The following is a 13,227-nucleotide window of genomic DNA, read 5'->3' as shown; positions in this document are numbered from 1 at the left end:
AAAATCAGTCAGTTTGATAGATTTTTTTTTTTTCACAAGCGTTTGTGTTCAGTGCGAATTCTTCGCGGTTGAGCCAAACGTGCAGACAGGCATCTGTGCACGTTTACGATATCAGAGATCTTTATAAAGATTCGGTTTTTATTCGAAAAAAAATTTTTTGCACGTCTTTGCTTGATTGTTTTCTAGAAACTACAGATAAGTGTTTTCAGTTTCGAAACGAAAGAAAATGAAGAAAAAAAAAATTAAAACTACATCTATACAAATTACACGCGTGTGTGTTTAGTCGCGCGAAAAAGACAAATGTATGTAAATAAACGAAAGAATTACAACAATTTATATAAAATTATATTTCTGCGAAGAATCTTTTTTTGTTGTTGTAACAGCGCTCGATTATGTGTTGGTATACGTGGGAACAAAGAGAACCCGATTTTGTTCAATCCCTTCGATATACTTGCGTGCGTGTACATAAATTGTAACTTAATGTAATAAGAGATGCGTTAAGAATTTATACAAAATATAATATTCCTCCGTTGTGTGTGATTAATATTTGTTATTGCGTGTGTCGAGGTGTTTCTGTTCTGAACTGAAATGTAATCCCGTGTAACGCCGTAGGTTCCTATAAACGAAATAGGGAGATCGTTTATTAATAATTAATAAAGACGTATAAAAAAAAAAAAAAAAAAAAAAAGAAGAGAGAAACGTCTAGCGTTTTAAGTAACAAAATGTACATAAAAGTGACGGAGAAACCGGAGAGAAATACTGAGCACCGTGTGTCTATTATTTGCGTAACTATTCTTGTCAAATTGGTTCCGTTAATTAACTTATCCGACGTACGATTATTCGCGCAGAACACATTTCCTCGTTAAACAATTACTATTATTTCGTTCGTCTTATTCACTTGTTGCTTTTTTTCTTTTTCTTTTTTTTTTTTTTTTAATAACGCAATATACACCATTGATATACCTCAGATCACACCCCGCTCAAGAAGAATGCGAATAAGTCTGTTGTACGCGACCGAACGTTGTAAGTTTTTTTTATCGCTCAGAAAGAAAAAAAAACACAAGACACTTTTGTAACAACTAACATTAACACGTCTGGTTACTTTAATGCGCATAGACGGAGAGATGTAAGTGTACTATGTAAATCCTGACGTCTGTGTATGTATGTATGTACATATCTCTTGCGCGTTCTCGCATCGCAATCGATTGAAAAAAAAAAAAAAAAGGGAAAAAAAAATAAAGTACCGATATTTTATACAACTCGTCTCAACGTCTCACTTTTCTTTTCCGAACGGATGTTCTCGTTGTTTTTGTTTTGTGGGTGTTTGTTGTTTCATCGGCAGTAAAACGCACACAATTGAAATTACTTTCTTGAATATACATACAGCATTATAATATATTTTTTGCATATCTCTTGTTATATTATGTACTCGCATAAACATCTGCAGTCTATAAATCGCGCATATGCTACATTTTATATACACATAATCTTACTTTTTCCCCTAGCAGAAAGACAGTATAATTTACATATAAATATTATATATATATATATATATGTATATATAATTCACTACACAAAATATCACTTTTACTTGTCCTAAATTTCTTCCTGCGGAAGAAATTTTTATACATATATATACATATGTACGCGTATGCATATATATATAATATATATATATATATATTTTTTAGTAATGTTTACAAAATGTGCTCATCTGGTGTTCAAGAATTCCAATGAGGAATCACATCGCGTTTTGTTAATAGTAAAGTCGGACAATGCAAATCGAAATGCACAAAGGCCTTTTGATATCTCACACAATAATTAGAATCATTATTTTCGTTCTCGATCTCCGATTCTTGCGGGAGACAAAACAACTTTTCGTTGTACGTTGTCCAAAGAGATAAATACAAAAGAATTTTTTCTAAGATAAGATTTTTATATTATCGCTATATTGCTTTACTCGCTCGATTCCGATCGAGTATTTTATCTTTTTACAGTTTAGTTCCCTCGACGCTCGGTTTCGTTATACTGACGCTGTTGTTGGCAGTGATCTTCAAATGTTGATCGTTCTCGCGCTTCTTCGCGCCGTTGCTGGTCTTCTTGCTGGTCAACGTCATTAAGTCCGAATGTATTCTGAAGTGTAGTCTAGACTCCAATAGATAGCCCTTGTAATTTTTTCTGAAATATTTAAATGCGATAATTAATAAGATTATAAAAGAACAATGAGAGTTCTGGCAAATGAAATAACTGAGTCGCATCGCGACTTACCTGGCGTCTTCCAAGAAATCTATAGCCAGCTGGATGTCGTTTTGATCTTGTGCCAGTAACGCCAATTCTACGGTAGCATAAGGGAATAAGTACGTGTCCTCTCTGACTGAGCTTTCTAACTGCAATACGCGTCGCAGGCACTCTTCGGCCTGCAGAGGATGTTTCATTTGTCGAAGACAGGCACCTTTCAACAGCAACAGCAGCGCCTCGTTGTCGGCATGATATTCCGTTTTTCTGCGCAAGAACATACGTTTCGATTACGTGTTTACGCGTAAATCGAAAACTAAAGCGTCTCGAAGAAACTTACGTGGCCGCTTTGAGTTCGCGTTCCTCCTCTTCAATTCTCTTAAATATATTTATCATCAAGTCCTGCCGCTTGCCTATTACCCTAAACATATTCCACAAGTACATAAGCTCGAAGATAGGAAGAACTAGATACTTCTTTTGCGCGAAGTAACGTTCCGTTCGTTTGACGACGAACTTCTCCATCGGCAGCGACTTGCCGGCTATGCGCTGTCTGTAGGTCGGCGCCTGCGTCATCAGGTTGTCAATCAGCTCTCTCTCCTGACTCCAAGACGACGACTTCTGCATCAGCAGAATCGCGGCCTCCTGGTAGAGGTAGGTGGTACGCGACCAGTTGGACTCGTCCGACAGCATCGAGGCGTACGTGACCGCCTTGTTCCATTGCTGCATTATACAATGCGACCACATCAGTTCCCAGTAGCAGAGATGATGGAAGTGCGGCCAGACGTCCTGACTCTTCCACGATCTGATGTACCAGTCCACGCTCTTCTCGAAGTTGCCCTTCGTCAGTTCCAATCGGCCCTTGAAGAACAGGAACCACGCGCCGTTCGGATAGAGACTCAGTTGCTCTTCCAGCACCTGTTCGCACCATTCCAGATCGCCGTCCGAGTGGGACAGCAGAAAAGTCTCGATCAAATTGTACGACAGCAGCGTCATCACGCACAAAAGCTGTCGCAGACCTCTCTTCTCGTTATAACCCGCCTTTAATTCCGCTAGGCCGTAGTCCTGTATGATAATCAATCTCACATTGACTGAAATCACTTTTATTATTGATTTTTGATTCGTTGTATATCATTTAAAATATATCTAATCACCTTATCGCCGGAAAATCCGATAAATTCCAATAGTTTAATAACACGAGCTGGTAACAGCGAAATCATCTAGAAAAAAAAATAGTTATCGAATGCTTACGAACTCGCAAATATCTGCGAGAGACGCAGGAAAGGGGAAAAGAAAGAGAGAGAGAGAGAGAGAGAGAGAGAGAGAGAAAGCGGGAGAAGACTGTATATACCAAATTGAATGCGCCAATACCCATACGAACGCCGCTTTCGAAATGCACTTTGTGACTGTCGTTGCCCCAATTGCGGGTTTTTAACATTGTCATACACTCCCTGCAAACAATCACATCGCGCTGATTATCGGTTATCATCGGTAAAAAAAAAAAAAAAAGGAAAACAACGAAGACCAACAACGTGGACGGCAATTGAGCGAAACTGCGGCTTACTTGTACAACAAAAAACAGGTGCGAATTTTCAGTCCCGCCTTGACGAAGCTGACCAGAGTCTCGTCCTCCACGAAGGTGAGCATCGATTTCAAGAGAAGCGATTCGGCGTAGCAGAGTTCCGCGTGCACCTCTTCTGCAAGATTAATTATCGGTCACTTCAAAAGTGCAAAAGTTGATTAGCGAGAGTTAACCCGGTCGCAAGAAAAATGTGAAATATTAAAAACTCAGTATCGCAACTATTTTTTTTTTCAACTTAAAGGTTTTCCAAGATAACACTCAGATATCGAGAAGGATCAGATACCGAGCATATCGGTGCAAACTTCTGTGGAATTAACCGCTCGTTAAAGAACAGAATAAAAAAGTGAATAAATCAGAGCTATTATTAAATTATTATTATTGAATCGTGTTGTTTCATGCTGTTTTTCTTACGTTTTTGTTGCACAATGCTCGCTAAGCGTGCGAAGCAATTAAGACATGCGCGTTACATTTTTTATTACCGTTTGTGTAAGTGTCGTAGTTGACCTTCTTGACCATTTTCCCGATGTTTTGCGTTATGGTTGTGTGCTTTCGATACTTGGAGCACAGGCTCATACACTGTTTCAAGGCCTCCGACGCCTTCTCCACGTGTTTCTACGACAGTGATCATCATTAGGAGAAGAGGAGAATGGCTAGCGTGTCAAGAGACAGAAAGAGATTCGCGGTAAAGAGAAACACACATGAGTAAAACAAAAAAAAACAAAAAAACAAAAACGACAATGCAACAAAAGTATCAAGTAATTATTACTTGTTCGAACGTAAGCACCGCTTCCATAAATGCGAAAACGCTAGTTCCCAACGAGTGATACATGCTGCTGTTCGCCCATGGCTCCAGGATCTTTTTCGCCTGCTCGAAGTCGTTGTTGAAGAAGCAATGAATAGCTTTTTTCGCGTCTACTATCGCCGTATCCAGGTCCATAGAAGTAGGCCTGAAGAAGAAAAAAGAATGACAAAGAGAATGTTTCGTTTCTTATTGGAGTAAGAGAATTTATCGAATAGAAAATTCTTTCGCAATTGTTTTACGTACTGCGGCAATGATTCCTGAGCATCTTGAAACTGCAAAACACAAATTGCACGTGTATGTACTCAATGCAGTATATCATTATACAAATCACGCGTTTATTATGCTGAGGACAAAATAATACTCACATCATCGTCACACTCGATGTCCGACATTTTTCCGATCTATGTTGCAAGAGAAGAAACTGTTTCTGAAAAAAATATAACAAAAACAATTTTTTTCATAAAAATCTGGGAATTATTGGATTAACATTTGTTGTTAACTCACATCAGAAACAGACAAATAAACGGAACGTTGGTTTAGAAATAAAAAAAATTAAGAAATCTAAAAAATTAATTTGAGATAACGAAATTCTCGAGCACTTGCTGAAGAATAATAGTCTTATTTTATCGATCATAAGATCGAGATTATTTCTTTTTGTCTGCTTAAGCAGATACGATACGAATCGAAGATAAAAGATTCGTTCTTAATACAGAAAGATAAATAAAACAATTAAAACGTCTCTGTTAACGATGTTTATAGAAGCGAAGAGAACGTAATTATGCTTCCCGAAAGCACATAAGCGTAGTAATAATGCGACGATTATGCTCGATGATAAAACATAATGACGCAAAATAGAGCAATTAGATATCTTGCAGATCTCATATAGATATCTAACTGCTCTTTTAATAGATATCTAATAAATTTATTGATAATAAGTGTCAATATGCGCGTTTTTATTTTTTACTTCACGTTTAACTTTGATTTTAACGAACTGTTTAACAACGTAGGAATCAATCCACTTCAACGAGCGAATTGATTTGAGTTATAGGATGACTCGGAAAAACTAAGCAATGCGTTAATGAATCTTTTTGCGATTCGAACTTCTCTCTTTTTTTTTTTATCGCAATTAAGACAGTTCGTGTGTAGGCGGTTAATAAAAATTTCAACTTTCAAATTTTCTCTCTATCATTTCCTTCACTCCAATTCGTTGATTCCATTTTCTTGCATTGCTAAGCGGCTTGCGAAGCCCCCCAAGCGCTGGAGAGCAAGAAACTCGCGGCGAAAGCCTTCTCACTAATATTTTATGTATATACGCGTTCGCGTATATATAAAATTATTCCTGGTCCTCAATAAATTACACATTTGTAAGAAAAACAATTTGTTTTTTTTTTCAAATATCTCTTTTTCGTAACTTACTTTTAATAAAAAAAAAAAAAGCAACAAACCAAAATCGAGATTCAAAACAACTATGACAGTCTCGCGCGAAGATAACCAACGGTATCGAAATGGGTATCGCGTATAAATAAATATCTCACATCCCGAGGGATTTTTTTTTACGAAGGATTTTTCTCCGCGTGAAACGCGCAATAGCCGCGCCGCTCGAGGAAACGACTAAGCGCAAACTAACTGCGACGAGCGATGTGATTTTGGCGTCGTGCGAAGAAAGTAGACTACTACGAAGAAAGTATAAAAAAGGTCTAGACCTACATTTCCTAAATCCGCGTACGGAGGGGGAGAGAAAGCGCGCGAGTCTCTGCAAAATTTTCATGCGGATTCGTCCGCGACGATTCGCCGCTCGCGCACCTAGTAACCGTGTTATAGATGATGCATTTGCGAAATGTACACACACAAGAGAGATTATTTACACACGTACATCGCCGCAAAGTTTTTTCAAAAGTCGACGGCACGATACAAAGTCAGTCACTTGTTTTCAGACAATAATATGCGGTAAAAAGCGCACGCTTTCTAAAGTTTATGAAGAGAATCAAAGAATCTTTCGTAAACAATTCTTACTAATTTCAATATAATTTATATTTTTTTCATATTTTAGAATAAAATCAAATCTCTCTTTCTCTTTCGAATAATTCATAAAATTTCATGTTGTTCAAGAGTGAGCTAATTTATATAAATTTTAAAAATAAGCACTACCTTAACAAATCTAAACATAAATTGTTGACATTTCTTTTTTCTTGGAGTTTTTTTATTTTAATTGTTTAATGTGACTCTCATCGCGACAATAATCTTGACTCGCAAATTTTCATCATTTTGACTCTATCGGAACTTTTCAATTGTTTACATTTACGAATTGTGAATAATAAAATGTCACAGACTTAATGGTTTTTAATATTGCACACAAGTTTCGGTTTTATTAAATTTGATAAAAAGCTACACATTATTAAATTTGTTAGATCTTTAACAATGATAAAGATTACATCTCGCGGTCAAAACTTTCGTTAAAATTACACACGCAATAAACAATTTACCACGCACAATCAATCGTGTTTGTGCTCCCACTGGCCTATCTCACGCTCTAAGTTAAACAACCAATGTTACACACAAATTTCTTTAAAACAAATATATGAATCACGAACACGTTCAAGTAAGAGTTCTGAAAGAAACTTTGGAGATTAGAGTAAAACTATATAACAAGTAATTAAACAAGAGTCGATGATACGCCGAATGTTTGTTGCGAAATAAATAAATAAATATACATATACATATATTTATATTTCTTTGTGTAAATTTTACACGTGAATTTTGAATTGAAAAATTTCAATTCGTAAATTCGTACGGGATATTATATTTGCATCTCGTATACGATAAATCACCTAATGTAATTTAAAAAATTAGAGAATAATGTTTTTTACATCAATAATAAACTTAAAAGAAACAGCACATTAATTGCTTCTCAAAATTAATCGTAACAACACACGATACGAAATATATCGAAGAGGAAACTTTTATACGCCAGAAGACTTCCTGAGTAATCACATTTTTCGAATTGCGCTACGTTGCGTGTTTTTGTCACACTGTAAATCACAGCGTATATATAATGTGTAATAACAACGTGAGAAGCAAAGTATACGCGCGATCACAACAGATCAATGTCTATCAATAATTTGTTTGAAAATTACAAAGCGCAATGCGTGTGTGCTCTTGGATTATCTATGTATACCTTACCCACGTATACGCGTAGTCACGTGTGCGCCGTGGACGTAGTGGACACGGGGGGTTGTAAAAATCAATCTCGCCGAAATAAAAGAGAGTGTAACACACACGTACGGGTGCAATGCGTACGCGCTTCTAACGGTTGTTAGTCCTGATCCTGCGATAGAGTGAATGTCATACGCGTCGGAATAATCGCGCACTCGATCAAATTGTCGTCTCGTTTGGATTAGATTCGTCGTCGTCGCGTCGATAGATAATTCGCGCGAACGAATAATTTTTCGATTAATCACGCGACGCGCGGGAAAAAACTCAAGATCAAACTATCACTACGACGACAACGACGTCCGAGACAAGACGGAGATCTCGATCTCACAGATTTCAACCCTCCTCCGCAACTGTCAGCAACCAGTGATCGTGGGTTGGAAATGTCACGACGGCGAGGAAGCCCGTTTGCGCGTGCGTCGGTAAACGTCATTGGCGTCACGTGACCATCACCGACTCCGCCGCGTTTATCTACACGCGTTACACCTAATCTGCAAATGTCAAATGTTCGCTTCTTGTCGTTGACAGTATGTCGTACGTAAGTATGACGGTTTCCCGTGCGAAACCAACGAAAGCAACGTCGTGGAAGAAACGACGAAGAAGCGCGCGCGACCGCGACTCATCAGCAGCGACACACACACGTGACTCGTGCTGAATGACGGTGTCATCCAGACTCCTAGCTAACGGTTGTTTGGTTTACAGGGTTAAGCTAGATCGTGTTGGAAGACTGGAAAAACACACACGGACGAGAAACTACTTTTTTTTTTGTTTCATTTCGTCGGTGCTTCTCTCGTCGGTGCGTGAAATTTCGGAGTCTCTTCTGCAAAATAAATGTGTGTAAAAATTAATTTTTTTACCAAAAAAAAAAAAAAAATGCGACGTCGAACCGCGTTAGTTTTCCGATGGTGAACGGACGTTGTGTGTGTGTGTGTGTGCGTGTGTGCGCGTGCCTAGGATATGACACACGACAATATATAATTAAAACTTTGTTCTTCTCGATCGAATCGCGTTTCGCGCAAAGTATTGCGGCAATATAATCGAGAGACAGATGCGAAATAAGATAAGATAATCGGCGAAACAAAGAGAATGGATAATCCGAGGATAATGGATCTCTCTCGAGTCTTTTTAACTGAAAATTATAAAATTGTTTTTTTGCACTCTTGATGAGATTATCGTTGTTTACAAGGTAGATTTTGAGAAAGATTTTGAAGAGCGATATATTTTTCAAATTGTGTGTGTGTGAAATCATTTTTGTTTGTTCCGCGTCGCAGAAAAACGGAGACAAAGAGGAAGAAGAGCGTCAGCACCTTTTTAACTGAGCGCAACTGCGCCTAATTATTTCTTACATAAGTTTCGTTTCAGTCCGTTTCCTCCTCTCTTCCCAAGTTTATTGCGTTTCTTTTTATTCCCGAAGCTATTATTTAAAGAACTGTTTATTTTTTAAACATTGCGAAACGGGACGGCGATGCGATTTAAATGGAACAGAAAGTACAGTAATAAAAGGCGAGAGAGAGAGAGAGAGAGAGAGAAAGAAAGAAAGAGAGAGAGAGACGATCAGGCGCGACGAGCAGTGCTCGCGTCAGGCCGCCGCACGTCAAAATCCGTACCTGCCGTGTCGGACGCGGAAAACAGACTGATATATCAATCCGGTTGCGGTCTTCAAATTGCGATTTGCGACAGGTTTTTTTTCGGGGGCGAAGGGAAGGAGGAGGAAGAGAGGAATGTTGTTGAAACACACACCCTCTCCCTGGGACGCACAATCGGCAACGCGCTGGCTGGACTGAAAATCGCGAGATCCTTTACCGCGGCGACGAGCGAAACCAAGTCGCGAACGTCGTCGACGCAACACCGAGACGAAGACGAGACTGACACAATCGGTCTAGCGCAGCTAGAGAGAGAGAGAGAGGAGTAGAATTATATTCGCTGGGCTTGTGGATTCCGCTTACGAGACCGGTGATTTATATCGCGCGATTATACAGCGTAAACGCGTAAACGTTTCCTCCCTCGTCTCGCCTTCTCTTCGGTCGGTCGTGTGTGTTTTTGCGCATTTCTCGCCTCGATTAACCGTCGCAACGCGTCGTCCGAGGCGCGGATTCTCTCACTCAGCTTACGCAACATAACCTCGATCCGCGAACGAACGAATTTTCCGCGAATCTATCAACCACATATGTCGCCGCGTATATCGAGCCGCGAAGTGCGTTTCTTAACGTAATCTAATTAAAACCGAAATAAGGTGCGTTGGGTGTCGTTTTTTTTTTTTTCAAAAGCTTGTTATCGGGCTTTTGCGGTTGGACACGTCAGTCCGGCCGTTGCCTGGAAAAGATCATATGTTAATCTCGTATCTCTGTTCGCGACATTGTTGTCACTTCGGAGCATCTCTATTTTATGTTTTTTTTATTTATGTTGTTATTTATGTTGCGCTCGTTTATAACAATACACCGATTGGTAAAGTAATTTATCACGATTGTTTTGTTCGTTTGCATTTTTGCAGTTGTCCGGTGTATTCTCTTGGTTATGACAAACAATTGGTACAGCAGCTGTGACTGTGCCAAAACATTATTCGGTGCCAGTTAACTCGATTCCTATTCGCCATGGAGAATCAAGCTCTTCCCGCCCATCAGTCTTTCTGGAAGAAAAATACTCGGGCGGTGCCAGGAAGGTGTGTATTTGTTTGCAATCCGTTTCTTTTTTTTGTAAAAAATATAACTGTGTGAGTGTATTATAGTTTTTTTTTTTTAATGATTGATCCTAATTACAGACCGAGTTTGAAGCAGGACGTCAAATATGGCAAATTCAATTCAGCTGCAATCGGTTCCAGCAATCTGACCAGCATTGCTAACAACAGCAATACGGGCGGAGGTTCAACTTCCTTTCAAGACTTTCAGGAAAGCGTGGACGACGCTTGGGATTCGGGAGATGATGAATTTTGTACCGTGTCCGATGTGAAGATATCGAAGAGAGTCAGTCATTCAGCCGCGCTCAGTGTTATAAACAGTCACAGATCTGGTAACAACAAGTGCCTGGAGACGTCACAAACGAACGTCAAGGCGGTTGAGCAGGAAATCATCCCCAAGGAGAAGAAGGCGGAGGCTCTTCAGAGACTGGCTGTGCAACCGTTGCATCTGCGTAACGCGAATCTGCGTTTGCAGATAAACAACAGTCAGTACCCCGTCGGTGATGAGATGACGGATTCCAAGTACAGCGCGTCACCGCAACATAAAATACCTACGCAGTTCCCCGGCAGGCCGCAACAGTTGAAGCAAATAAACAATCCTAATAAATTTTTTATACCTTCGAAAGAGCAAGGTATAATATATATATTTAGCAATTATGTTATGTGACAATAGTAAATCTTTTGTAGAAACAGGTAAAAAAAAAAAAAAACATTATCTGCAACCTTGCTTAGATGGCGAGAGTAAAGTGGACAAGTTTCAGTTGCTTTTGGAAGCATCCGTACTCAATTTAGACGAGCTGCGGCAGTTGTCGTGGTCCGGTGTGCCTGCTAAATTGCGTTCCGTCACCTGGAGGTTGTTATCTGTAAGTGGCAATGAGAAACGATGAGAAGGAGTTCGCGATTCAGGTGATGAAATATTTAAACAACTAAGCGCGCGTTTGCAGGAATATCTGCCTGCTAATCTAGAACGTAGGCAACCCGCGCTGGAACGCAAACGACTCGACTATTGGAACTTGGTGAAGCAGTATTACGATGTCGAGCGGGACGAAGGCTTTCAGGACACATATCGTCAGATTCACATAGATATTCCTAGAATGTCACCGCTCATTTCGCTATTCCAGCAGACGACGGTGCAGCTTATATTCGAGAGAATATTGTACATTTGGGCGATTCGTCATCCCGCGTCTGGTTACGTTCAGGTATTCGACGCTGCGTTTTTGAAAAACAAAAAAAGCGATTGAAACATCCGAGAGAGGATTGTTTGATTTATCGCTTGTCGATTGCGCAGGGTATGAACGATCTCGTGACACCTTTTTTCCTGGTCTTTCTCCAAGAGGCGGTGCCTATGCAAGCCTGGCAAGATCTGGAAAACTATGATGTGGCCTCGCTGTCGAAGGAACAGCGCGACATCATCGAGGCGGACAGTTTTTGGTGCCTGTCGAAGTTTCTGGACGGTATTCAGGATAATTACATATTTGCTCAATTGGGGATTCAGCACAAGGTGAATCAACTGAAGGAACTGATACAGAGGATTGATGGTGAATTTCCGAAAAATAAACCGTCACATAATTTTGTCAGATATAATTCACGTAGTTTTTTTGTTTTTTTTGTTTAATTCGATTGTACTGCCACAGCTCCGTTGCATCAGCACTTGCATCAGCACGGGGTCGATTATCTGCAGTTCTCCTTTCGCTGGATGAACAATTTACTGACGAGGGAGATCCCTTTGCACTGTACCATTCGTCTGTGGGACACTTATCTTGCGGAATCCGACAGATTTGCCTCGTTTCAGCTTTACGTGTGCGCGGCCTTTCTTCTGCGCTGGAGAACACACTTGCTGCTGCAGCCTGACTTTCAAGTAAGACTCGTGTTTGTTCGTCAGATCGCGAAATTCGCAATTACCGTTCAGTCGTTCAATGTTATTGTTTACTCTAGACGCGAATGATTTTGCAGGGGCTTATGTTAATGCTACAAAACCTGCCAACGCAAAACTGGACGGACTCGGAGATCGGCGTGCTGGTGGCCGAGGCGTACAGATTGAAATTCACATTCGCTGACGCGCCGAATCACTTGCAAGCACACGATACAACGGTTAGGTGACCGTCTTCGAACGGATTAGGTTGAACGTTGTGACAAATCGTGGCCAAATCAGCGGTCAACGTTGTTAGTGCCGCTGATACTCTTCCGTCTCGTCGTCGCTACGTGCAACGTTACGTCGCGACGTTCAGTTTGTCTTACGGCCATATTGAAAGTTTCCGGAACGCGTGGTCTCTTATACCTGTTTTACTCCTATGTGTCGACTATATATCAGTTATTTCTTTCGATTATTTGTGCAGTTTTTGTAGAGTTTATTCTTTTTTTTTGTTATATACATATGTTGCGGAGGAGTGTTTACAAGTATGAAAGCGTTTGCACACAATTGCTGTGTGTTTCACTTTGAGAAACGAGAGATGCGAGTGTTTTTCATACACAGAGAATGTAAATCGCGAATTAATTGCCATTTTTCCAGTTTGCACATTACATTTTGATATATATATGTATCGAGTCTTATATACAGATCTTACATATATATATATATATGTATATACACATATATATATATATATACATATATACATACGTATGAGTGTGTGCGCGCGTGTGTACGTGTATAAACAGAAAGGTTTTATATATATTATATTTTTCTTTGTTACGTCTCTTCTGATTACGATCAAATTTGATTCGGGG

At 39.7% G+C, this 13,227-nt stretch overlaps 2 protein-coding genes across 8 annotated transcripts; one reads left to right on the top strand and one right to left on the bottom strand.

Moving 5' to 3' along the window:
- Window positions 1–905: 905 nt before the first annotated feature.
- On the bottom strand, window positions 906–9,520 carry LOC109855051 (tetratricopeptide repeat protein 39B-like). 3 transcript variants are annotated; one of them, XM_020428853.1, is made up of 11 exons: window positions 9,434–9,520; window positions 4,982–5,043; window positions 4,860–4,888; window positions 4,581–4,761; window positions 4,294–4,426; window positions 3,797–3,929; window positions 3,584–3,683; window positions 3,387–3,452; window positions 2,576–3,297; window positions 2,269–2,502; window positions 906–2,178 (listed from the first exon to the last, which is right to left on the bottom strand). In XM_020428853.1, the coding sequence occupies exons 2-11, from the start codon at window positions 5,006–5,008 to the stop codon at window positions 1,992–1,994; spliced, it is 1,812 nt and encodes a 603-aa protein (XP_020284442.1). In that variant the 5' UTR covers window positions 5,009–5,043; window positions 9,434–9,520; the 3' UTR covers window positions 906–1,991. The 3 variants fall into 3 exon arrangements, with proteins under 3 accessions (XP_020284442.1, XP_020284441.1, XP_020284443.1); XM_020428852.1 differs by lacking the exon at window positions 9,434–9,520 and adding an exon at window positions 7,797–8,188; XM_020428854.1 differs by lacking the exon at window positions 9,434–9,520 and adding an exon at window positions 5,121–5,993.
- Window positions 8,320–13,092, top strand: LOC109855052 (TBC1 domain family member 22B). 5 transcript variants are annotated; one of them, XM_020428858.1, is made up of 8 exons: window positions 8,320–8,364; window positions 10,318–10,485; window positions 10,585–11,132; window positions 11,233–11,363; window positions 11,445–11,699; window positions 11,789–12,038; window positions 12,135–12,358; window positions 12,436–13,092. In XM_020428858.1, exons 2-8 carry the CDS (start codon window positions 10,418–10,420, stop codon window positions 12,598–12,600), a joined length of 1,641 nt encoding a protein of 546 aa, XP_020284447.1. In that variant the 5' UTR covers window positions 8,320–8,364; window positions 10,318–10,417; the 3' UTR covers window positions 12,601–13,092. The 5 variants fall into 5 exon arrangements, with proteins under 5 accessions (XP_020284447.1, XP_020284445.1, XP_020284446.1 ...); XM_020428856.1 differs by lacking the exon at window positions 8,320–8,364 and adding an exon at window positions 8,561–8,659; XM_020428857.1 differs by lacking the exon at window positions 8,320–8,364 and adding an exon at window positions 9,717–9,779.
- Window positions 13,093–13,227: the final 135 nt, after the last annotated feature.

Source organism: Pseudomyrmex gracilis, unplaced genomic scaffold (genome assembly GCF_002006095.1).
Source record: "Pseudomyrmex gracilis isolate BER0280 unplaced genomic scaffold, ASM200609v1 scaffold_80, whole genome shotgun sequence".
Taxonomy (NCBI): Eukaryota; Metazoa; Arthropoda; class Insecta; order Hymenoptera; family Formicidae; genus Pseudomyrmex; species Pseudomyrmex gracilis.
The sequence above is the reverse complement of the archived record's forward strand: the minus strand, read 5'-3'. Positions and strand labels throughout refer to the sequence as shown.